This window comes from Lepisosteus platostomus, chromosome 6 (assembly GCF_059453375.1).
Source record: "Lepisosteus platostomus isolate fLepPlt1 chromosome 6, fLepPlt1.hap1, whole genome shotgun sequence".
Taxonomy (NCBI): Eukaryota; Metazoa; Chordata; class Actinopteri; order Semionotiformes; family Lepisosteidae; genus Lepisosteus; species Lepisosteus platostomus.
The window spans coordinates 44,688,771-44,716,035 of NC_142616.1; the positions used below are offsets into that span (position 1 = coordinate 44,688,771).

The 27,265-nt window shown below is 44.9% G+C and overlaps 1 protein-coding gene across 16 annotated transcripts in view; it reads right to left on the reverse strand.

Annotated features, from left to right (window-relative positions):
• The window catches only part of LOC148661785 (calcium/calmodulin-dependent protein kinase type II subunit gamma), a 112,899-nt gene that overhangs the window by 39,298 nt on the left and 46,336 nt on the right, over positions 1–27,265 (reverse strand). For all 16 annotated transcript variants that reach the window (XM_088636054.1, XM_088636068.1, XM_088636056.1 and 13 more), the window contains exons 3-10: positions 26,712–26,771; positions 19,954–20,008; positions 18,097–18,162; positions 11,186–11,258; positions 8,353–8,455; positions 4,323–4,406; positions 4,138–4,232; positions 318–440 (exon numbers count right to left, since the gene is read on the reverse strand). In XM_088636054.1, coding sequence (XP_088492180.1) covers positions 318–440; positions 4,138–4,232; positions 4,323–4,406; positions 8,353–8,455; positions 11,186–11,258; positions 18,097–18,162; positions 19,954–20,008; positions 26,712–26,771 — 659 coding nt within the window. The remainder of the gene's footprint in view (positions 1–317; positions 441–4,137; positions 4,233–4,322; positions 4,407–8,352; positions 8,456–11,185; positions 11,259–18,096; positions 18,163–19,953; positions 20,009–26,711; positions 26,772–27,265) is intronic.

Here is a 27,265-nt window from a genome sequence, read left to right on the forward strand (position 1 = left end):
TGGGGAGGACTGCAGGGGCTGGACTCCTCCATGCTAATGTCACCATACATTCCTGAAAACAGCTAATAGCCTCATTCGACAAATTCAGACAAAAACATTTCCAATGCCAAGAGGAATCCATAACCTAGTTATTTCCAAGGACTGTGCTGTGCTTGCTTTCTTGTTATGACTAGTTTCTGCACAGCCCGTGGGGGGGATGTCCACTGATAGGGCCCCGGTTCTGCAGTCAGAAGTCTGACAGTAGAGGGTGGCATTGTCCATACAAACAGAGAAGCAACTAAGAGTGGGTGAAAGTCTGAAAGGGAGAGAGTACATACGCAGACCCAGGGGTGCTTGAGAGCCTGGTCAGCAGTGATCCTCTTGGCTGGGTTGATGGTCAGCATCTGATTGATGAGGTTCTTGGCCTCAGGGGTGACAGTGTCCCACTCTGGAGAGGGGAACTGGGATCGAGAGAGACAGAATAAGGAACACACAGCTCAGGCTTTCAATAATTACATAAAATAGGTTACAAAGGGCAGGAGGCTGTTCTTCTTGAGAGTCTTGTTTCTTTGCTTATAAATCTCATTCGGCCATTTGTCAAAGGACCAAGGGTGTTTTTCAACTACATTGCGTATAGCTTGTACCAGACACCTACCACGTTTTCAATAGGACTACCACCGTCCCCCAGTCAGCTGTATAAGTCACGTACAGAAAGAGGCCTTTGTGTTCAGCAACACTGATCTGTCGAGACGTAAGGATTCCAAGGAAGGACCACAATCCCATTTAACCAAGTCACCATCACTGAAATGGAACCCTGCCAAACCAGTTTCTTCAGGAAGCTGCATTCTTGCAGGTTTCTAAACAATACTGTATGATTTACATACATTTAGAAAAGGGGTACAAAGAAAAGATTGTGCTTTCTAGAAAGGAAATTCTGTGTCTCTTTTCATAGAAACAACAAATAGGATCTGTCTGAAACAAGGCAGAAAGGTGTTTTTTTTTCGGCTTTAAAATCTCCTTCCTGGAATTGTTGGTCCAGAGGCACAATGTGGGGCATCACGCCAAGTCATGAGAAGATCCTGACAGAGAGAGAACTCCAGCGCTCCTGCTCTGACCTCCCTGGAGGGGTGTGCACCCAGCGTGGGGGCTTTGAGATACGCCTTCAAATCCACACTAAGAGCACTCTGCCCCTTCCTCCCACAGCGAGACAGCAGCAGGCCTGCTGCAAGAGGCCCAGATCAATGCACCCTCCTGCAGAGAGCAATTTAATCAGGGTTGTCAGAGGACAGGGAAGAAAACAGCTCTTTGTTCTTCCATGCAGAACCTGTCCCTTGAAAACGATTAGTTAGGTTTTCTAGTGACATTTATTCCAGTGAATAAATGAACAGTTACACACACAACGGATACAATGGCTAACAACGGCACGCACACACAGACATCACCAAAACACGCTCACACAGCCATGCAAGATCCCTGTTTCACACAAACGTTCTTGCCGTTCTGTTAAGCTTTTTAGCAAAAATTGCCAACTGGACAAAGGCAATAAGCGTAAACACTGGGCAGGCTTTCATTATGCAACATGGAAGTGAATTCCCGTTTCTGACTGGCCAGATACCAACGTACGGGTCTCCTGAGCACACACAGGGACTTTCTTCAGCTGGCAATTTAAAACGTGAGCCTTGGTCCATCTTACGAGGCAGTTCAGCAGCAATAACAACTGCAAAAACCCAATCTCACGCTGTCAGGGAAAATGCTGAAAGCCAGGGACCTTAAGTGAAGTGCAAAAAGAATTCAAATCTAACTACTTAAGTTACAAGCAACAGCCTAGGTGTCCCAGTTTATAAAATTCAGGGAGGAACACAGCCCAACATCCCCCCACCACAAACACACACCACTCCCCCTCGTCCGCAATGCGTCTCCAGCCCTGACAGGATCAATAGCAGTTGCACAGCTCTCAATTGTGGCCAATTAAAAATTAACGAGGGCGTCAATCTTGCCCCTTTAGCAGCCCAGACGCTTCCCTGTAATGAGATCAATACCAACGCCCAGTTCCCTAGTGGGGGGAGGACTGTGTGTGAGGACGCTACCCAAATGAGGATGTGCGTCCTCATTTGGTAGGCCAAAGGGGACTGATCCCAGTATCCCGAAGGCTGGGAAGAACACACACACGAGCCCCTGCTATATTACAATGAGCACAATGTCACTGACTCATGCCACTGATTTAAGTATTGGCCTGTCCTGCCCTGAGTGAGCGACCGATCAGCAGCCCAGAAGGTTGCTCAGTTTCTTTTTGGCCAGTGGGTTTTGAGGTATCAGTTTAATCTAGCGTAGGACAGGGAGTGCCAGTGAACTGCGGCACAAGGACAGCCATGCGTCTTGGCATGAATGTATGTTTTAAATTTAAATTTGTCCAGTACACATGAATCTGTCTAAGCAGAGGATGTGACACTGACATACTGTTCACTCTGATGTTGTGGATATACTGCCATTGTGTCAAGAAACATCCCAAACAACTGCCAGTAGACACCTTTCCCCTTTCCTGAGAAAACAAAGGAAATGGTGTTTTATTGGAGACTGATGGTGTCTTGTGAGCTGTTTTGCACATTTGGATGAGAAGGCGATGGGACGCCACTATGAGGACAGAGATAGAGAAATCTAATGGTCCAAAATGGGAAATACTGGGACTGTAGATGCTACTTATGAAAAAGACTAGGGTATTTATATTGACACAATATAATCACTGTGGGGACAAAATAAAAGGTCATAATGTTAGTATACTGTATATAGATAATTGTGTAGATTGAAATCAGGAGATGGTAAGTGAATGCAACTTATAATGCACAAGTAAGGCCTCATTGACAATACTGTGTATAGTTTTGGTCAACAGATTATAGAAATTGTACTTATTTATTCTATATTTATTTAACATTATACTGCTGCTCTGGAATCAGTCCAGAGAAGAGCAAACAGATACATTCTGAGGCTGACAAGCTGAAGAAACTGAACCCTTTCTTCGATTACAAGGGGACCTGATACAAGTTTTCAAATCTTCAAAGGCACTGACAAAGTCAACCCAACGGACAGCATCAGAATGAACTGTGAAACACAAGCAGAGAACACAAGTGTAAACTATGTGGCAGTCCTTTTTATACAGACAACAGGAGGCAAATCTTTACACAAAGGGCTGTGGGAATTTGGAACAAGCTACCCAGTCATGTTGTTGAAGCAATACTCTGCCTTCTTTTGGGAAACAGCTGGATGAGATCCTCAGATCAATTAGCTTCTAACCTCCAAACAAGCTAGATGGGTCAAACCTTTCTGTTGTTCCAACGAAAAATAAAATCTGAGTAAAGACAAACTTCTGAAATAAAGCCATTGTGTGGCATGTACCATTTCAGAAAAGGCTCTTTTCATCACAAATCAGACAAATTGCTTCTAACTGTATCGGTGACCTCATTCATAAGAGATGGTTACCAAAACGGATTTCACCAACATGTTCTCTCCTGGGTAAGGTTTGTGAAATGTTTAAATTCTTTGCTAAATTTAGTCTTGCTGGACTGGCGTCCTGTAATGTTTTGGAGCTGTCTACTGAACTTTTCTGACACACAAACGACTTCCACGGCAAAGTCTACAATGGCAAACAAGGGTGCTAAGAGCAGGAAACAGAGAAGAAACAGAAAAAACAAAGAGAGGTCATGAGAGGGAAAGTCATATCCAAAATGAAATGGATATGCACTTCACAGATTACACTGATAAGGTGCTAAAAAAGCAGTATTGTTTTTGAAACTCAAAACACATTGAAAGCACTTTGTCTAATTTTACCGTATGTTCAGGAATGCTGAAAACAAGGGACTCAATGTGAAGTCTAAACAAAGTCTAGACCTAATAATAATAATTTCACAAGAAAAATGTCACCTAATGTTTCCATCCAGCTCTCAAAGTCCTAAAGTCCTGACACTTCCAGCTTCGTTCTCAAGCTCACTTTCTCTGGCCTGCCTAGACTGTTCCTGGAAATACCCTGACCTTCTCAGATTACAGCTGGACATTTAGTGAAGATATTTGCTTGGGAGGTGGGCTGCAGGATGACTGACCCTAGTTTTTAAAGAGCAGTCTTGTGCTAGTTGTGTGAGTGTGTGCGTGTGGGAAGCCCATACTCACGTCATATGCGCCCGCCTTGATCTGCTGGTAGAGCTTGTGCTGGTCCTCGTCCCAGAAGGGAGGGTAGCCCACAAGGAGGATGTAGAGGATCACACCTACACAGAAGATGGACAAGCAGCATCAGATAGCACCAGGCCGTGCCCTAAAGCATGCTGGGACATGTGGAGCAGCGCTGGAGGACTTACCACAGGCCCAGATGTCCACCGGCTTGCCGTAAGGGTCCTTCCGCAGGACCTCGGGGGAGAGGTAGCCAGGGGTGCCTGCAAAACCTGAGCAGAGAACAGCAGGTCAGTAAGTGCTTCAGTCTGTGCCAATCCATGTAACTGGAATGCCCCACAACCCATTCTGTGCCAACCTGCATGGCACCAGTCCTATAGGTTGGTTTGGGATGACACGTGACATCTGAGCACACTTCTCACCTATTACCCTCAACAATCTGTAAATGGCACAAGGTTTCTTATCACAGGCCTTGTAAACCTCCTTGTATAAAGGCATTGGGCACATCAGTCGATGAAACAAATCAATCAAGTGAAATAATAACGTCTCAGAAATGAGGCTGTGATTTAACGCACTGTCACTGGGACACACATGGCAGTATCCAGTGATCTCCCTGGCAGATCAGAGCTCTACAGTTCTGTACTGAATCCCGGATCAAGACTCAAGAGACAGGATGTGCCGAGCTGCAATTTATGTATTTTTTCCATTGGCTTTTCACAAGGCTAAAGCCCTAACCTCCTCAGGAAACAAAACTGAACTGAAGCTTTGACCACACAGCCTGCAGCAGTCAGGAAACAAACTCACAAACACTGATAGGATTTAACATTGCTGCTATTGGGCATTTTTGCAATTAAAGCTGGATGTGTTCCAAGTGACTCTGCACCAGCCCTGTATGATTTAGTGTGTGACGGGAGATGAGAACACTGGCAATCGGCCCGGGCAGCCGAACAGGAGAGGAGACCGAAATGCTCCGTGGGCGTCCAAGAAGATGTGCACACACACTGCACCAATGTCTCATCTCTTCTTTCTTGGCACTGAACCTGCTGGCATCGCTGAGGGCACCACATGATTGCCGGGGAGTGAAAGTGGGCAGGGCATTGATGCTGCCGGAACGTGTCCGCGGGACCTGGTGAGGGTCTGTCGTGTGTCCCAAGTGGGTCACGCAGTCCAGTGGTCAAGACCGAAGGCCACCAAGCTGCTGCGCTGAAATTCTGTTCAGGGTCCGAAGCACCCCATCGTGGGCAAAATGAACATGATCAGTACTGCCTGTTGGTGTTGTCAAAACAAACAGATGTGGAATACTCCTGTCCCACTGGGCACAAACGTGAGGTCAACAGCAGGATTTGCCAGTGACAGCAACTCGCCATAACAGTGGTTGGATTTAGTAGAGCCTGTTGCTCTGCGCAAAAACAAAATTTAAGAACTCAGCAAATCACCTACGCAGTAACGACTCTACAGGTGAGAAAGATCACTATGTAATGTACATTTCATTGGCTCTACCAGGAACAGTCAAGTACCGGTGAACTGCCAACTATTCTAGCAGACAGTGTTAATCTGCATTCTGAATTACTCCGTGGTGAAATGCTTAAATGCCTTGAAGTGGATTTGATAAACATGACTGGATTTGTCTCAGACAGTGCCAATTACATGATCAAGGCATACAATGACATAATGTGAGACTTTTTGTTGCTAAATTCTGTAAATTTCACAATTAATGCCCATAACAGACACTCTGGGCAATATAGAGGCAATAATATCCGCAAAACAGATAAGCTTATAGCAATTGTGAATGAGGCTATTAATCACTGTCCAAGCAGCAAAATACTTTATATACAACATGTGTTTTACTCTAGAATGAACTACACAAAAACCTGTCTCCTGAATCCACTACATCCCAGTATTTGTAGAAAATAAATAGACCATAATGCGGTATGTAAAGAGCTGAAAACATTCAATGGTAAAGCTTGGTTGATCTAACATTGAATACAGGACACTGGGACAGCAGGTACAGACTTGCTGTTAAAACTTTCACTGTTTTTTCTGAAAAACTGACGGCACACTTAAAACCAGAAAATTAAAACAAAAACATGTTCTATTCAACCTGTTCATTGATCTCTGAAGGCTGCCAGGATATTCTACTCCAAACAAGTATGCATCGATAGTATTTCAGACTTGATGATGTGATGAATGTAGATCTGAAGTGGACAGATACGCACAAGAAAACTGCAGTGAAAAGTGTTTGGATGAATTTTGGAATGGAGCAAGATAATTATTCCCCCTCAACACCTCAAGGCTAAAAGATTTGTTGCAATTTGACAAATGTGTGGGTACAGAAGGAAGTGTTTCTTCATGTGGGCTGTTTTTCACACAGCAACGTCACTCCATGAAAGAAGAACAGGTAAACCACGGAGACAGACAACACACTGGACGCTTTCTTTCACTGATCTGGAAGTGATATTTACGTGCTCATTGCAAACTACTTTTATCTTATTTATTCCCTTTATCCAATTTTTATGTCAGCTGTTCATTTCCTGATTATAGTATTTTTCATTCCTTCAAACAAAGCAAAACTATTCTGTCGACCCATGAGTTCTAATAATCATTTTAATTTAATGGCACATCATCTGTGATACTGTTGAATACAATAGATGTGTTGTTAAGTGTCAGTACATGCCTTTATGCCTAAGCTGTATTAACTAATTCAGATGAAGATACAACAAAAGGATGATTGTTTAATAAGTAGCATTAAAATTAGCATTGACTTCTTGGAGCTGAAATACAAGCTAGAACATTAGATAAGAAATACTCTAGGTCCTACTTCTCAAACTTCACCGTGGTACAAGTTAAAGTGGCATATGGCAGACTGACAATCATGACAACAGAGTGAAAAGCAGACTTCCGATTAAGAAGTTTAGTAAGGAGCAGGTTTATTGAGGCCAAGTGAAGAGATGAGCCACAGATTCTCCTACCACCGTTCTGCTGTCACTTCTAAGAAATGTGACAAAGCTCTCTATAGTAAAAAGCGGGCAGATCCATTTCAGATCTGAGCATTTAATCCTACCACCAGATTTTCGAAGCCTGCAATCTTCTATTGAGCACATTCTCACAGAAATATGTGAGGAGTTAAATGATGGCTTGATATTTATGAGTACAAATAGTCAGTCACCCTGTAGCTTGTAAAATTGCACAAGGCAGGATACACCCTGGATGAGATTCCAGACCATCGTAGGCCACAGACACACACACTAACGTCAGGGCCAGTTTTCCCAGAAGCCAATTAAATTGCCTGTCCATCTATGGACAATGGGAGGAAACCACATGTATATGGGGGGAACATACAAACTCCACACAGATTGCACCCCAGGAATAAAACCCAGGGCACCAGAGTTGCAAGGCAGCAATCCTAACCACTGCGCCACTATACTGCCTGTATCTGTATATACACTTACATAATACAAGAGCAAGTATGCCATTCCAGTATTTTAAAGAATCTTAATTTCAATATGGTGGTAGTTCCCGCAGTCTGCTGGTTTTCACTCCAGCCGCGCTCTGCATCTCCAGTGCTTCACTTGCTCACTTGTTTAAACTATTATTTAACTGTCAAAAATCCCCAATTTCAGGAGTAGTGCTTCCATCAGCTTTAGCACACAGAATTTCACTCAGTCTCTCCCCAACTTACTAGTCATCATTTTGGACTGAACAGCTATTGCTAGTTGATCAACTGTTAGCAAACAGGCACAAGCAGGAAGGACACTGTAGCAGAAACCCCCACAGTGAGTGGTTATTCCTTTTGCAGGTCCAGTTGGTTACATTTCAGGCAGCACACCAGAAACAAGGCAGTTCTAAAACTCAGACGTTGTTACAAGGTTGATACCCATTACAGATGCCATTTGTCCTTCAGAGGCTGAAAGCAGTTTGCAAATACGCCTCAAATAGAAAACTGAAATCAATGAGCCTGTGATTAAGAGCTCAGATGAAGCAACAGCCAGAAAGCACAGTGTTCCTCCAGTACCAGGCCTGGGCACCACTGCACCATGATGAACCAACTCTGTCCTTGACTCCCCAGGTGTAGCACTAAGCATTTCCTGATCTCACTGAGGCCTGCTAGAAAGGCACCGTTGTAGCAGCACCAGCTGGAGACAGAGCACTGCTACACTGAAGTAGGGGCTGTAGGTTTACACAGAGTGCCGCTGGTGCTGAAGATGGATGTGCGCTTACCAAACCATGCCTGCTGGTCGCCCTGCACCTCGATGGCCAGCCCAAAATCAGCCAGCTTCACCGCTGCCCCCTTCAGCTTGCTGGCCAGGAGGAGGTTCTCAGGCTGGAAGAGAAGAAGACAAGTTTATGCACAATCACCCACACAGCTGCCTGTCACTCTCGGATCCTCACAGTGGTGAATTTATTAGGATTCCTCCGCAGACAGGCCTAAGGTCCTGGACCATCTTAGCCTTGAACACAGAATCTTATTCAGGTATTCAGAATTCTCAAAAGCACTGCCAAAATCATCCCAGCAGGCTTTTTCACAATCAGCATTTGAAATACAAACCAGTTAACAAGAGCGAAAGTATGTGGAAATGCATTTAAAAATGAGAACAGGAGGGACGTCTTTACACAAAGGGTGGTGGAAGTGTGGAACAAGCTACCCAGCCCTATTTCTAAAGCTGCTGCCCTTGGCTTTTTTCAAGAAACAGCTGACATTTTAGCAAATACAAAAGCCAGGGATTTATTATAGAAGCACCAGAATGTTCGGAGCAAGTGTCCGGGCTGAGGTTTCAAGTCTGAACCGAGGAAGTGCACAGAGGAGGCACGTTCTGCGAGTGCGGGAGAGAGAAGCAAAAGCGAAAGTGCGCACAGACGCCACATGGCGCAAGATCACACATCCTCCACAGTGCAGATGGCTGGGGAGACTGGCCGCGAGGGGCTGGAGGAGGAAGTGGGTTCAAGAATTGTTCTCATTCACACCTGCCCTTCACGGCTGCAGTGCAACTCGGGACGGACACGCTGCGCAGCGCGGCTGGCCTCCACACAGGGCCTGGCGTGCCAGCACATCATGGCCCACGGCGAGGATACCAACGCGTCCCAGCTTAAGAGTAGCCTGCGTGGCGGCTGTGCAGTACACCAAGGTTTAATTCGGCCTGGTGGCACCGCCTGTGCACTGCGCAGAGGACAGCCTGACTAGAGAAAGGACACAGGCCACCAGGCCCCACTTGCAGTCCAGCCTGGTTTTTAGACTAGTGATGTTTCACTCAGAAACACAAGAGGGCGCCGATCAAGTGCTGAAATCTGAAACTCCTATGCACCCGGTTTCTCCACATTGAGCACTTTTCCAACCGTCCTGTGGTATAAGTGATCCTCCTCTTTCCCCCACCGGAGGTCAGTTTCATCCTAGAACAGGAGCAAGTTTCTGTTGTACATAGGCTCTGCTCTATTGCATTGTTCAGTATTCTTTCACTTTCCTCTTTCTCAAACATGTTAACAGACTATCTAGCACTGGAGCATGTATAAACTTGAGGGGCTAACACAGGATAATGTTAGCCACAGAGTGGTGGTTAGTGCTCAGGACTATGAGCCAGACAGCTGTGAGTTCAAATCTCAGGTGACACAGTTGTTTGTTGTCTTGAGCAAGGGGCTTTAATTTAAGAGTGCTCAAGTAAAAGCCCTACTCTATGCATGGGTCTCCAGCTAACATCATAAATGAGAATTCATTCTCAAATGCCTTACCAGGTAAAATAAAGCACTCAAACGTTGTACTTGAAAAACATTCAGCTAGTCAGTTCAGACATTAAAAAGGCCTATTTTCCTAAGCTTTTCAACTATATTTTCAGAATGCACTAACTCAAGCAACTGATCAAGCAGAGGTCTTAACCCTAAATTCAACAGGGACAACGACAAATTCTCCCACTGCAGGAAGCCAAGATCAAGAGCTGGGTTCCTGAAGCCATCCAGCTCACCAGGAGAGTAGAGGTCACTTTCATTTTTCACACGTTTGCTTCTGCAACTCCCAATCTAAAATTTACCCCGGGCTCTGCAGCTCACAAACACCTGAAAGGAAACAAACAGCAGCACAACAGTGAATCTGGATTTCATTTCCAGAGAGACAGGGCCCCTTTCACCCGGAGGAAAGGCAAGAGACAGAGAACGAGAGAAATGGAAGACAAAGGAAGAAAGTAAGAAACACCACAGTGGGAGAGTGGTATCTAATGTTTCTTCTATGTACCCACTGCACTGGGGTGACCTTGGGGGTGTGCTGCACAGCGGACACGTGACGATTCTGTTAAGCCCTCTCTGGGAGTGAGGAGCCACGTCGCCGTCATGATGAATTGGAGGTGACATAATGAGTCCCCCCGAGGTCTGGGGCTGGTGCAGCTGTGATGTCACGCATCGCCATGGCAACCTCCTGCTACATCTCTCCCTCTTTACCTTCAGCTCACGTCCCGCACTGACGCAGGAAGCATGTCGACTCGGGCAGGGCCACCACGCTCCACGCCATGCAGTGTCTGAGCCATGTAATGTCACTCCGCACTGATGCCGAAGGAGCAGAAACAGCAGATCCCTCAATTTGCTCAGCTGAGGTACAAACCTCAATTCCTTCAATGTCAATATAAGCAGAATATGTGCAAAGGAATGAAATGTCCTGCAGCAAGGCTTACCTATACTGAGTTGTAGTTTGTAAAACCTGAAAGGCCTGAATCCTGCTGTGCAATGCAAGTCTACTCCTGTTACTCGCACTGGCGACTGGTCGGGGGAGGGAGGCAGTGAGGGCAGGGGTTTAATCAGTATGACCTCCAGATAACAAGAGAAACCCAGGAAGTACAAATGGATGAGATCGAGACTGAAGACTGACTAGCCAAACAGCAAATACCAATGCGCAGGCACGATTACTCTGGGGAAAGAGCCTTCAGCACCCAAAGCAACAGACACACTTTATTGCCTTCTATCAGAAAGCAATCAGTCCCCTGTGAAGGCTGCTGGAAATGTGACGCAACACGTTGCCATGGCGATGGGTGATGCAGTCTTAATCTGTGAGGTTGCCGTGGCGATGGGTACTCACCTTGAGGTCCCTGTGCACGATGTCATGCTGGTGGATGTGATTGACACTCTCCAGGATCTGATGGATACACTGGCTGTGGAAACAGGAGCACCTGCATTAGCACTTGTAAATGACAGGCAAGAGGCACGGGAGAGCTCGCAGCAGCCAAATGGAGTTAGGCCCTGCAAAGCCCCTCTGTCAGGATTAAGCTACTAGACGCCAGGAGGTGCAGGAAAAGAGGAAGGAATACACCAGCCACTGCGGGTCAAAATGAGCACTTCCATCTGTGGAATTTTCAAATTCACTCATTTATTTCTGCACCCGTATATACTGTACAGTATCTGCATGTTGCCTGAATTGTTGTGTGGAGCTCTTGCAGGTATTAGTCAGTCACATAACACTGTGGCAGTTCTGCAGGGCTCTTGGTTGGAGTTCTGCTGTGCACCTATCAGTTGCTGCTGCTGGTGTTTAACACACTTCTATAAGCCACTCCACGATCGCTTGACGTTCGAGGTTTTCACCAAATGCCACCACAGAACTGCCCCTCTCTGTGGGATCATGCAGTGACCACACACTTGCTCTGTTTTTCCTTTACTCGTTGCCTTAGTCTAGGTCTCAGGGGTTGTGCCTGCCCTCAGCTGGATGTGGACAAGATGCACTAAAGAGCAGCATTGGTACAGTGCCTAAATTATCACCTAGCATCACAAATGGTTACCCTGTTACACAATCACTTCACAACTGAAAATCAGCATTCCCCTATAGAGCTACAAGACAGTGCTTTACCGCACTATACAACAGCAGGACTAGAAACTACAATTAAGTGTGCAACTGTTCTGACATGCAAGCATTTTCAGACAGCACATCAGAAAAGAACAGGCCTGGAGAAGGCAAAGGTAATTAGCGCACACACAGCTGGGAGAGAACAGAGCGAGAGTGAGGTTAAGAAAGAGAGAGACTAAAATATTTGCAAATGTTTTCTTTTGGAGTTATCGGGAGAAAAGCATTATTTTTTTCCCAAATTTGGCAAAATCCTCATCCTGCATTCCATCCCGTCAGACAGTCACTAGAGCCGTGCCCAGCAAACAGGAATGACTCTCTCTCTCTCCCAGTTCTGAGAAAGCAGTCTCCCAGAAACGTTTACACCTCATCAGATTCCTGTTTTCAGAAGACAGGGCCGAATAAGGGAATTCAACCACTCCATCCCCTTTCCCAATTCCTACAGGGCCACAACCACAAGAGGACAGCAGGGCTATGGAGGCCCTTCCAATGCTGTATTTAAGTTATAGATATTTTTAATGACACTTTTCCTGAGGTGCGGTAGGCAGGGTATAACCGGTGGGTTTTCTGTTTGAGCTGTGCTCCCAGTCCCTCCTGAGGGCCTGTGCGGAGCTGCAGGGGTGTCTCCTCACACGGCCGCTGGTCATGTTGGGTGACCACTGACCGCTGATGTAATGAAGATACTCTTTGTGTCCTGAGCCCTGTGGTGCAGAACTGGACTGGTGGACTGAGGCCAACAAGCGAGTGTTTTCCAACGGTCACCTTTTATCACTTTAAATGCATCGCTCTTTGAACATAATCAACAGTGTTATTTGGAGAGTCACAGTAAAGCAATGAAGGTTTACTCTAGATTTCAATGAGGGAGAGGACAAGTGAGTTTTCACTATAAACCACAGATAAGGCAAGGAACTTACATATGCATAGAGCACTTTAACAGAAGAATGGAATAATCTCTTTACACTGCTGTGCCTTACAGCAGTCGACCAGCTTTGTGACATCCTGGTTTGTGGCAAGACACAGGAGGAAGTCAGTAGCTGCTATACCCCAGCACTAGGCTGGGGGTAGGTGAGGCTATTTTCTTCAAGTACTGGTCTTGGCACACGTGTGCATCCTGAACAGTCCCACAACACCAGCTCAGTGGTTTCAATGACCCAGGAGTGGGTCGACGGTGGGACTCACTGGGCCAGAGCTGGGCTCTGTGAATACACACGGACTACAGAACAAATGGAACAATCGCAGGCATCGTGACCTGACGAGACCTTACGAGACCTTGCTTCAGACCTGATGGTAGGCCAAGTGCATTTTGCAAAATACAGAAGAGGTTTAGGCTTGGAGGGGACCGTGTACATACCTTACCAATGAGTGGCTTAACTGTCTCTAATTGGGGGAAAAAATGGGCTTTGTGTAAAGAGACCATGAATTATTTCATCTCTGATTAGAGATTTTATGTAAGCATGAGTCTTTAATGAAATTTAAAGGCTGTGATGTCTTCTGTTGGTCCCTGCTGTCGTATGGGTATAATTATCATTGTGTGATTTTTCAAGCGCACATATTGCAAGTACAATTTCAATCCTAAAACATAGCTACTGTAAGCCAATGTGAAAAAAAAAACTTTAAAATCCTGGCCTGTGGCAATTTTCATTATTCCAATAAACACCATTTTTGCTGACAAGCAAGCAGTACTGCTTCATTTCCACAAATCTCTTAAAGTCAGTTACCATCTTCAGGGACTGGCAGGCATGGGGGTGGCTTGTAGCAGTTTATTAAATATACTGTATATTATAAAAAAAGGGAAGAATGGTCTGGCCGCTATTCCGGGGTGGAAAGGCAGGGTGCCGTGTACCCTATCGCCTTGCAGTGGGGCTTGGTCACTTTACTGCACTGGTACAACAGCTAGCCTGATACCAGCACCTATCCTCTCTCCATCTGGAAAAAAAACACCGTTCAGCTCAGAATTGAAAATTTTAAGTCCCACGGTCAGGTCAGGTCCTTCGCCCTGTAGAGCTTGCTGTATTAAAACCAGCAGCATCGACAACACCAAGCTCTTAAAGCTCGTTTTATTGAAAAGTATTAAAAAGCAGCTGAATGGAGTGACCTGAACGGCCCAGCGCAGCCCCCCTGTCTGGAATAAGCTCCCAGACAGGGGAAGATGCAGCAAGAGAGGAGGGAATACACCAGGCACCGTGGGCTAAAGCAATGATTTCCATCTGTAGGATTTTCACATTTTCCAATTTACTTCTGCACCTGTATATATTAGCATATTGCACACTGTATAATAAGACAAACTTTTACTAGTTTTCTTAATTTCTATACGAATAGTCCAGATAAAATGCACTGGATATACGTCTTTCACTGTTGTGCTGTCCTCGGTTGTCTCTACCACACCTCCTGCTGGCCTCAGTGCTCTTCTTCAAACCTGCGGTCCTCTGCTGCCCTGAATTCCACTGCAGGGGTGTGGCCATAAGAAGGCTGCACCTCACATTCCATTTCCCTGCTGCGGCCTCAGGAGGATGACTAACTCCTTCACCCAAGTCCAAGTGACAAATCACAGAAATAACATGATGGTTGGACATTCTAATTCCATTTCCGTCCCCATGTACACCCACGCCGTCGCCACGCCATGCTAACACAAACTACCCCTTCCTGCGAATGCTGCCTGAAACACATCGATTGCTTTTTACGAGCCTAGCAATTTGGATTTTTAAAAGATGTTGAAATTGTTGTTAAAAAAATGAAAAGTAAGCCACACCTCATTTTTACCTCTTTCTGTGTAGAGCAGTGACGCAGTGTTTTCACATGTTCAGAACTGTCTAATGTATGCAATGCAATGGTTTTATTCAACGGAGATGAGACCGCTCTCTTGTCCAATCATGATTACAAGACCCAGGGTGCTGCACCATGTCTTAGACACAACCACTGATAACCAGCGGCGCACAGCCCCAGCAACCTCAACAGACAGGAGCAACAGTGCTCCAACAGGTGGGGTACACCAGTGGGGAGCAATCCCTGCAACTACTACCTTGAAATCCCTCTGCTCTGCAGGACAAGAGACCAATCAGGTGGAATGGCGAGTTGCCTATAACAATACTTGACTGTTATAAAACTTAAGAGCGATGAAGAAATGTAATATACGCGAATAACAGTATAAAAGTTTAATTTTTATACTGTTAATTAACTGTTTTTTATTTAAAACATTTGGAATGTCAATTATTTTGTATTGTGTACCCATGTAATCTGGAATCGCCTGTTGTTTTACAGCTACAAGCCCACGAATGTGTAGGGAGCATAAAGGTCTGAAAACATGCTCCTGTCACAAATCCTCACGTCAGGATCATCCGCTGAAGGTTTCATATCAACCAGAGGAATGGTCCGTCATCGCTGATGGTACAGGGGCATTTACAAGTAGTCATTATGGAGTCACCCTGGGGTGGGATTTGGGTTGAGACACCTCCACTATGGCTAGCTGATGTCACAGCATGGTTTCCAACCACAGATGTCAGGGCCAGAGAACTATAAGCCTTTACAGGTTGAGCCACTGAAAAACCCAACTGTCAATTAATTGCGTGTATACAGCGTACTGTATGTGTGTCGAAAGCCAGCCCTCTCCTGGATTAATTCCACTCCAGATGCTTCCAATTCTGGAATATCAAGAACAGTTTACCAGTTGCTTGGAGCCCGTCAGTAAGATGATAATGAAGTAAACTTGAGCACTCAAGCAGGGTCAGAAAGAGGAAAAAAGGTGTTCAACAGAAGAACATATATACAGTGGTGTGAAAAAGTGTTTGCCCCCTTCCTGATTTCTTATTTTTTTGCATGTTTGTCACACTGAAATGTTTCAGATCATCAAACAAATTGAAATATTAGACAAAGATAACACAAGTAAACACAAAATGCAGTTTTTAAATGAAGGTTTTTATTAATAAGAGAAAAAAAAATCCAAACCCCTGCCCTGTGTGAAAAAGTGATTGCCCCCTAAACCTAATAACTGGTTGGGCCACCCTTAGCAGCAACAACTTCAATCAAGCGTTTGCGATAACTGGCAATGAGTCTTTTACAGCGCTGTGGAGGAATTTTGGCCCACTCATCTTTGCAGAATTGTTGTAATTCAGCCACATTCGAGGGTATTCGAGCCTTAACCGCTTTTTTAAGGTCATGCCACAACATCTCAATCGGATTCAGGTCAGGACTTTGAGTAGGCCACTCCAAAGTCTTCATTTTGTTTTTCTTAAGCCTTTCAGAGGTGGACTTGCTGGTGTGTTTTGGATCATTGTCCTGCTGCAGAACCCAAGTGCGCTTCAGCTTGAGGTCACGAACAGATGGCCAGACATTCTCCTTCAGGATTTTTTGGTAGACAGCAGAATTCATGGTTCCATTTACCACAGCAAGTCTTCCAGGTCCTGAAGCAGCAAAACCGCCCCAGACCATCACACTACCACCACCATATTTTACTGTTGGGATGATGTTCCTTTTCTGAAATGCTGTGTTACTTTTACGCCAGATGTAATGGGACACACACCTTCCAAAAAGTTCAACTTTTGTCTCGTCAGTCCACAGAGTACTTTCCCAAAAGTCTTGGGGATCATCAAGATGTTTTCTGGCAAAACTGAGACGAGCCTTTAAGTTCTTTTTGCTCAGCAGTGGATTTCGTCTTGGAACTCTGCCATGCACGCCATTTTTGCCCAGTCTCTTTCTTAAGGTGGAGTCATGAACACTGACCTTAACTGAGGCAAGTGAAGCCTGCAGTTCTTTGGATGTTGTTGTGGGGTTTTTTGTGACCTCTTGGATGAGTTGTCGCTGTGCTCTTGGGGTAATTTTGGTCGGCCGGCCACTCCTGGGAAGGTTCACCACTGTTCCATGTTTTCGCCATTTGTGGATAATGGCTCTCACTGTTGTTCGCTGGAGTCCCAAAGCTTTAGAAATGGCTTTATAACCTTTTCCAGACTGATAAATCTCAATTACTCTGTTTCTCATTTGTTCCTGAATTTCTTTGGATCGCAGCATGATGTCTAGCTTTTGAGGATCTTTTGGTCTACTTCACTTTGTCAGGCAGGTCCTATTTAAGTGATTTCTTGATTGAGAACAGGTGTGGCAGTAATCAGGCCTGGGTGTGGCTAGAGAAATTGAACTCAGCTTTCCAAAGATGTGATAAACCACAGTTAATTATGTTTTAACAGGGGGGGGCAATGACTTTTTCACACAGGGCCATGTAGGCTTGGATTTTTTTCCCCTTAATAATAAAAACCTTCATTTAAAAACTGCATTTTGTGTTTACTTGTGTTATCTTTGTCTAATATTTCAATTTGTTTGATGATCTGAAACATTTCAGTGTGACAAACATGCAAAAAAATAAGGAATCAGGAAGGGGGCAAACACTTTTTTACACCACTGTATATTTAATTCAAACTGATTTAATGAATTTTAGCATAATCCTAAGAATTAAAACCAATGTTCTTTATGTAAGCCAGACAGTACAAGCCCAGAGTGGAATTTAACCAGGATCAACTTTTATGAACAGTGTCATTGCACCTTAATTGACCAGTATCAGGTCCTGGGCTTAACATCTCATCTCGAACAGCACTGTCAAGCCAGGACAATGATTTTCCAAGTGGCAAATCTGAACCAACAAGGAGATACAGCAGTTTAAGAGGTGGGAGCAAAGGGCATACCGAAGATCTCCATTGGCAATATTCATCACAAAATAACGTGCAAAAAATGGAAAAGCACATGGCTAAATGAACAAAAATGTTTTGTAATAAAACCACAACTTCAAACACCCAGTGGCCTTTCTGTACCAAAATTAAAATGGCAGTTCACTTTGACGTCTGAGGAAAGCCATCTGAAGAGACTCATCTGTGCCTTTTGCGAGTGTCTATCTTTCCGCTTCAACTCAACAAAAACATCACTGTTTGGATGCCTTAAACGACTTTAACGTCACCAGAGTTTTATATTGTTGCTTTTAGCGAACAAGGTAAAGCTGTAGATAACTGACTGGAATATTGTCCTGGTTTGTGAATACTGTTTTTTCATGCTGTTTTATGTTTGTGTGTGTGTGTGTATAAGAGAGGGATAAGCAGGCCCGAATCTCCCACAGCTCTGACCTGCAGTCTGCAGTCAGTAGTGAGGTAACCATAGCAACAGTAAATTCCAGTGCCCACCTTGCATCAGCTTCACTGTAATACTCTCTGGCAACGATGTCTTCAAACAGCTCGCCTCCCGTCACACTGTGGAGACACACACACTGTTACCATACATTGAGCACACAGCAGGGGCAACAGGTGAGAGACTGCCTGAAGGAGCCAAGGGAAGTGTGGCCGTGGCCCCAAAATGTCACAGGAAAAGAAGTAGGATTCCAGTTTCATAGCAGTTTCATCCATTTTGGGTCTTATCTGCAGCAGACTCTTGTTTGGAAGGCAACATCAGGAGCAGAATGTCAAGTTTGTCATCTTATCGACTGGCTCATGCACAGAAAGGCTGGTGCAGAACCTTCTCAGAGACATCTTAATAAGGAACAATCCCTCCCACAAACTACAATCTGGTACAATACCAGTACCATTCTTTCAGAGACAAAAGCAAAAAAAAAAACTTTGAATCCTGCTGCCGGTCAACAGGCTGTTCTCATAGCAACAGAAATTGCTTCCACCTAATCGCAAGCCAAGAACAGACACCTTTTCTTCCCTGCAGACGAGTGTTTGGATGAATTTGTTCTTTAAGTGTAACAGATTATAAGTGAGGCCTGAGCTGCAGCATAGACGTGCTGCCTGGAAGGGCTATACTGTGCAGAGGCTAGTTATTTCAGTGGAAGCTCAGCACTTGGTTTAGGATCTGTAATGTAGCTTAACACAGCTTCACCTGATTGCCAGGTGAAGGCCACACTTCCCCACTCTCCTGGTTTATAAGAAGGCTCAGTTCTTTGTTCATCTTCTGCTCATTTTTTAGGAGCACAGACATCACCATAATTTACTTACCTCTCAAAAGGTCCACTGGATCAAGATCATTGATATGGGTTAGCCACATTCACAGCCATAGCTTAAACAGACAGTTTTCTACAGGGTATGGTTTCAATTCTGAATCTACCGCAGGCTAACATGGGTTATTCAGTGGAATCGGGGCAGGAAGCCTTATATTCGTTCTAATCCCTAGATAATTGTAAAAACGAACAAGATGTCCTGATATTTTTTAGAAGATGTCGTAGTGCATTACAATGGTGCTATTCACATTCAGCTGGTGGAACACAGATCTTAAATGATACAGCTAAAAAGAAAGCAACATCAGGGGAATAGTTCAGGAAAAAAATCATCTGTCATTTTATAATTGCAATTTTTGTCCATCTAACGTGTAAAAGGGGCCACGCCTACTGCAGCAGTAAGATGCTACTACTGGACCCTCCCTTGCAGTGCCCCTGCCCTTCTTCAATACGTCATACTGGCTCTGACAGTGGCCTTTTCACAGCAGCTTGAACAGAATGAAGTTCAGCCACGCTGTAATAAACCTCTCTGCTCTGGGACCTTTCAACACCCTCAACGTGTTTCACTCGGTTCTTCGTGAGGGAATTCATGAGTGTATCTGTTTAGACAGAGCAGGGTTGGCCTTGGTACCTGAATACCACGTCATTCTAGGACACCCAATCAAGTTAAGTTGGTTAATTTACCCAGGTGCTCTAGATCACTCAGCTAATTAAGAATTTTACTCTACTGGCCTGGAATTCAGGTGCCTGTCTTGGCCACCACTGGTGTAGACAAACACGTGGTTTTAAAGCGATATGAAAGGTCAAAGTTATGGAGGTGAGGCATTTGGAAGGAAGGCATCTACTGGAGTGATCTAGTGGGGGATTCTGAATGAAGGCAGTGAGAACGTCAGATAGCCTAATGAGTATACAAGGGAAGGAAATGGAGGCTTTGCGGCCTAGCGATCAGAGCTGAGGAACGGGGAGCCGAGGATTCGGCTCAGTGTTTTAGCTTGTGAGCAGCAGTGTGGCCTCGTGTTTGAGAGGCAGAGACTCAAGGGATACTCACAGGTCAAAGACGAGGTAATGAAAGCCTTCCTCGGATATACTGTCATGAAGTCGCACTGCAAGAGAGAACAGGTCTATCAGTGTGCTATCCCAGCCAGGGCAAGTCAGTGCATTGTTGTGAATACACCACATGCTGAATGACGTACATTTGATTTTGCATACCCTGTATAACCACAGAACAATAAACACTGATAATTCCCAGTCAAGTACTTTATTGCCATTTCCCATTAATCAAGCTTATCTGCCAAGAGTGGTTTGAATAAAATGAAAATCCATGACAATCTCCTGGAATAATTATTAGCTTGTAAAGACAAATTTTTCTCTGGGGTTCTTCTTGCACTTGTGGTGATCCAGGTAGCTTCAGGCCCTATTTCACCTGAATGTTACGACCGGACAATGTTCCTTGATGGACAGCCTGCAGCATGGTCGAATTTAGCTAAAGCCAGTGTTTCTTCAAATAATTTCTCTGGAAGGACAACAGCTTATCTGTGCAGATCAAATGACAGTCCCTTAATTAAAAGTCAAACCATGAAACAACTGCCATCCTACAGCAGCAGCAGTGGCTCTTATCGCACAATACTGACACACTGACGCCACATAGGTACAGATGCAGCCATTCAAAATGGGTGGGGTATTTCGCGGTATACCCCGGTGGGCGTGTCGTGGTATCACGCAGTATCACAGGCTTAATCGCGTCATTTGACGTCATGCCGGAAAGTATCCGGTATCACCTTGTAAAACCGCCAGGAGGAGCCAATAAAGCTTAACCTCTCATGTACAGCATTTGAGCTTTTAAATTTAAACTGTGTATTACAGCATGTTAATCATCAGTCATTAAAATGTTGGTATATTTTATGAAAGCAAGATTGCTCAGTTGGACAAAAGTACACAACCTACCTTTATCAGAAATATTCATGCATCAAAGCCTTTACCGAAGATATTACTAATAGTATTAATAATGAATGACTTTAGACAAGCTGTATACTCAAAGTATAATTTCTTTAGCACATTTGTACAAGCACTTGGAATCTGTCCAAGCCCTACTTTGTCAGGCATTTTCTTTTACTTCAACGGACATAAAAACTCCCTTGCTTTTAACAGGGCGTTTCATAATTTCTAACTACGAAAATTATTTAAAATGCGACACTTATCATTCAACTAGAGCTCAAAATATCACAAGGGTCCTCAAGAGCACAGCAAAGACTGTATTAAAAGATACTTGTATCAGATACATGAGAATCCAGGCTTTTTTATCAACGCTTTCTTTTCCGTATACCAGATATTATGGAACCACATCAGAAGGGTGTCAGCCAGTCAGATTCCAGGAATCGGTACTTTAAAGAAAAAATACACACCGGTATTCCATTTCTCCCTAAACATTTTAAGCATCGAAGTATTTAACTAACGTGAAATAGCGTGTGAAAAAGTGGTAGTTTTAAGCTTTTCTAATATAATATGGAATCGCGTATCTAAAGAAATTAATAACGATATGATTATATTCGTGTACTGTAACAGGGCTGTGTAGGGCTGTTTCGCCTCTCTCTTCATGCGACTTCCCTAGTAGCCCACTGGTCTACGTGCCTGATTACCAACTCACGGGTTGTGTGTTCAAATCCAGCTGGCGCTGTGACTTTTCTTTTAACAAACATTTCTTCGAAAAAATAGAATAGCAATATTATAGACAATCAATTGACTTTTATATTTCAAAATATCATAACATGATCGAAAAGATTCTAAAAGTATGCTTGTTGACGCCGGTATCTCGTTAGTTAAAGACTTCGATGCTTAAAATGTTTAGGGAGAAATGGAATACTGGTGTGTATTTTTTCTTTAAAGTACCAAGACCAGCCATATACTGTATGTTTATGTTCCAAAATTAATATCGTTTATGGCCTTCACACGCGTTACAATATGCTCCTATTCTTTTTATGCTCAGCTACTAAGATTTCCCTTCAGTAGTAAAATTCCATATAAATATTCAATACTAAAACGGGCACAGTAAAGACGTTCACTGTAAATCTTTCTACGACAGACGAGTGCCCCTGTCGGTCAACCAATCACGTACCGCGCGTCATCATGCGTCACAATGCGCGACGCCGTAGCCAATTACCTCCGGTACGTATCTGTACCGCGCACTTTGAATGGCTGCATCTGTATAGGCAGAAACAAGAGCACCAGGCCAAAACCAGCTGAATGAACCCAAATCCAGTAGCCAACACACTGCACCCCTGTCTGTGGAACAGAATTGAGATGAATCAGTAAGTCACGCCTGAACTGGATGTGGCAGAATTAGGACGAAAAGGGACACCTTGTCCACAGGGCCTCAGTACAGCTCCAGGCATGCAGAGGGAGGGCCTGTGGTCTTGCACTGTTCACCTCTCCCCCACACAGTGTGGTCTGGCCACACATCCCTCAGTATTGTCCAGAGGGGTGCATATCCCAAAGCCAGCTTCTGAAGTCAGCACACGTGGCTTAAAAAAGCAAGGACAGCCTGCCAACCTTCTGTAGGATAGCAGGTCCTCTGAGCTTTGGTCAAGGAGGTAGGAAGATCAATCAACATTAAATGAAAGCCCACTCAGTTCATGTTCCAACATGATGAGTGTTGCTCACGTACATACAGAGAAAACTGTTATCTACTTTGTTTACCACCACAGTTTCTGAACAAATGCACTCGGGGGCAGAACAGAATAATAAGGGTTCTGAAGCCACGACCTGAGGGGTAGAGACCCCAAGTGCTCCAATCCTTCAGCTGTATAAAGGGGTGTCCCACCCAGGGAGAATCCTGCACTACCCAAAGCCCTCCTGCAGCTGCAGCTTGATCTTCAGCCTGACTGTCAAGCCCTGTTCCCCGCAATCACACACTGGGCCAAGCAAACAGATATAGCTCTGCCTAAAACTGGTTGTTCCGTTTTGTTATGTCACAGTTAACAGAACCCAGCTGTAATTAAAAGAAAAATTTGGAGGAGCTGCATGGAGAGAAGGGTGCCCATCAGGGAGATGGGAAGGCAGGCGGGGGGGTCATCAGCACCAGGCACGCCAAGAAACCCGCAGCCATGCATGCTCAGCGCTCCTGACCGCTGCCTTTGTTCAGAGTTTATCTGCAGTCCAAGCGGAAAACGCGACAAGCAAGAGCTTGGAGAGGCAAGGTGAGAGAGTGTGCCTCCAGGGGGCAGAGAACAAACCGGGACGTGAAAAACGAGAAAGAGAGAAAAGTCTGGAGCCAAGGAGAGACACAGATACAAGATACAGCAGCAGTTGGGCACCTGGACTGACACAAAGACAGAATTGAGGGTTAGAAGAGAATAGAACAGGTTTATCACACAGTGCCAAGACAGCAGACCTCTCCCATTCCCTACCAGCTCCATCATCAGAAAGAGATTTCTGCAGCACGGCCTACCTGTGGAGGACAAGAACGTACCCCCTCCATGGAGAAGAGGATCTTAGTCCTGTCAGCTGTCTCTTCATTACTGCGGCAGGCAGGCTTTTAATTCCATGTTTTCTGATGCCACCCACACTTCGGCCCCTGCCACCAGCCTACCTCCATCACCCCCGCAGCTCGTGCTCTCAGTGCCTATTTTTAGACAAGCTCTCACTCTCTAAAATGAGATAAAAACCACCCGTTCCTGCTGCCATCCCGGCCTGCAGAAAACCACCCATCCCTGCTGCCCCCAGCCTGCAGAAAACTGCGGAAAACCACCCGTCCCTACTGTCTCGGGCTGTAGAAGTAAAATCCACAATATTCTGCTGCACTTTACACAGACAGATAATAATAATAATTGCTTACACTTACATAGTGCTTTTCTGGACACTCCACTCAAAGCGCTTTACAGGTAATGAGGATCCCCTCCACCACCACCACTGTGCAGCCCCACCTGGATGATGCGACGGCAGCCATAGTGCGCCAGAACACTCACCACACATCAGCTATCATTGTGGAGGAGAACAGAGTGATGAAGCCAGTTCATAGATGGGGATTATTAAAGCCCAGTGCCAGAGTAACACCCCTACTCTTTTCAAGAAACACCCTGGGATTTTTAATGAACACAGAGAGTCAGGACCTTGGTTTTACGACTCATCCGAAGGTCAGTGCCTTTTAACAGTATAGTGTCCCCATCACTATACTGGGGCATTAGGACCCACAAAGACTGCAGGAACAAAACCCCACTAACAACCTCTTCCAGCAGCAACCTTAGTTTTTCCCAGGAGGTCTCCCATCCAGGTACTGGCCAGGCTCACACCTGCTGAGCTTCATTGGGCTGCCAGTAGTGAGCTGCAGGGTGATAAAGCTCCTGACGAATAAGTGATTAAGGACTCACTAGAGCAAAAGACATGAGTGACCCAGATCCTGGCTTTAGAACCACTGTATTGGGGGATTTTTTAAACCAAGGCCTGAGTGCAAAAAATGCTAAACAAGCAAGCAGATCAGTAAGTGAACCAGGACTGAGAACACTGTTCACAGCATCAGTGTTGCACTATTTTTTAAGACCCATAGGAACAATGGCATACTGATTAGTGGGTTTAAAGTTCTGGCACATGACAAGGTAAAGTACAGCAGGCTGAAAAGTCAATGGATGCTATTGTCTTTTCTAGGCCTGGTTATCGTAGTACCCTGTTTGCTACTGATCTTGGTCAACTAACACTCAAATACACGGGCACAGCACATGTTCTTGACTACACCAGTGAACTGTTAATTCTCCGCACATCTATAAGGTGTTTGTGCTTTTTCAACTGGTGATATCTTACATTTAAAAAAAATGCAGATTAACTTAAAGCGCAAACACTAACTGGGACTGCAAAGGATCATTAAAGGCCAGTTTGCAGACATGTCCTACAGTAGTTTGTGGGAGGCCATCTTGACAAAAGAGCCTTACTGTACAGATTTCAGGAATGTTTTGCATGTAGTTCAGATCATGTGCTACCCATATCATCTGCACAAAACAGAATTAAATCAAAAGTATGAAATTCACTTAATATCTCAATGTTGGAGAATTTAATCAGGATCAGCTCAGAAGGCCCTTCACTTGAGCAGTGTGAACCTGAGCCCTGTGTGAGGTGCTGGCTCAGCTCAAACAAGAGGAAGAGGAGGCCTCAGTATACAGGATGGCCAAGTGACACTGATATTTTGATGGTTAGTGACCAGGACAGACCTACAGGCACAGAACAGAGGACACAGTAAGTCTTTTTTATGTTAATATGACCTATTTTGATTCTGTAGTTTGGCAACTAAAAAAAGTCATTTGGCCAGTGGCTCCCTACTATTTTTTTTGTCTGGGAAAACTGGCTCTTGTCTGAATGTGTGTGTGTGTCCCCTGCGATGGACTGGCATCCTGCCCAGAGTGTATCCCGCTTTGTGCCCATTGCTTGCTGATCAGCTCCAGCTCCCCCACAGCCATGAACTGCAAGAAGGAATGGATGGATGTCACCCTCAGTTTAATATCCACTGTGAGTAACTTTCTTTCAGATGCTTCATTCAAAGGAGATGAGAAAACCATTTTACTCCGTCTTTCGATATCAATCTTATTATTCCAGGAACTGCCAACACAGCAGCCACATTCCTGGATCCGCATGGGAATGCAGGAGTGGTTCCAGGAGGAATTCCCACTGATGGACAGACAGTGCCTGGAACCAAGGACGATGGTGAGCAGCAGATTTGTTGGCTAAACTGATGTCAGATCCATCGCAAAACATTTACTCAGTGATTGAGGTTGAAAAAATTAGAGCTTTTTAACTTTGAAAACCCACTGATCTGATGTTGAATGCCAAGCAAAACTGAACAAGATGCAAGTGGAATCAGTAGCAGTAGCAACTGTGCCTCTTTACTCCAAGGTCCTCTGAAACAGAAACTGATCCCATTTTTCTTGTTTTAATTTAGGGACACTTTCAAGCCCCTAAATTAAATGTGTATTCATGGAAAAACAGAATACAGCTCTGTCTTACAAAGTGAAAGGAAAACAACAATTATGAGCAGGTTTAAAAAGAGAACACTTTTAATAATGTCCATGTCACTCCTACTCATTGCAAATGTCAAATAAGTCAAGTCAATGTTGATCTTTCTTTAGCATTCATTGACCTCACTGCATGCAAACCTGCTTATACTGCAGAAAATGGAAAATGCATTGCAGGTGGCCTTACCCCTAACACAGACTTACCTTTAGTTGTCTTAAATCAGTACGCCGGCTTGCTCCATTTACACTCACCCACTGCCAGAAATCTTGGGCTAAGGCCTCTTTGTCCATCTTTATATCTCTTCCCCCCTGGCCACAGACACTGGACTAAGTCACACACAAATGCCTGTAAGCATTCTCCATCCCTACATGAATATCCACAGCTTTCGCCACCTCCTGCGTGAGGAATTATTTCATGGCTTTGTGCTCAAAACTACACTTTCCAAGCTGAAGTCCTTTTGAGTGAAAGCAAGAACTCTACCCACAACAAACCCAAACACTTCCTAATCACTCTCCGCATTAGATGGCAATCTGAACATACTGTGTGAAAAATCTGCACTTATCGGTGGTGGTTACTTTAGCCAGTAACCACAAGACCAGACCTATTCTAAATACTCTCTGAGCATGACCTCTGCTTGTGAAGCTAGTTCTCAAGCCTCAGAGCCAAGCTGGTCTTTCTCGGAAGTGACGGCAATTTGCAAACCCTGGACGACAGCTGGGCAGAGCTGAGAGCTGGCTGTGGGCCCCTCTCAGAGCAGGGCTGAGCTAGCAGCAGGCAGGGTGGGCGGACAGGCGGACGGACGGACACACTCACCGATGTTGGGGTGCTTGAGCAGGCGGCAGATTCGTGCCTCTCGTTCCAGTTTCTGATGATCTGGGGAAAAAAGAGAAAGGGCACGTGAAAAAATAACAGATACCCCGAAAAAGAACTCCAGATTCTCCATCATGACGAATGGCGGTGCAGAGAAAGTATTTTCACTGTGCAGCTGGAAAATGAAGCTCTTTGGTTGTAGTGCAGATACTTGGGTCTCATGAATGACTGGAGGAAGTGGGTGGGGATGTACCTCTCTTCAGCTTATTCACCAGCATGTGTCTGAGGGCGCTAGGGTCAGCTCAGGCTGTAAATACAGCAGCAGAGCAAGCACCAGGAGCTCAAGCCTTTTGGCAGTTTTTGCAATGCACACTGGATCTGAGGGAAGAGTTCCTGGATCTCGGGGCACTGTGCTCTTGCCCTGAATGCAAAATCCCAGACCTCCTAGAGGGAAAGGCCTGCTGCCTGTGCTGCAAATACAACTGTGTCACACAGCATCCACTCCAGCAGGATGCTATATCTAACTAAACGAGCCCAGAGCTTCAATTTCAGCAAAG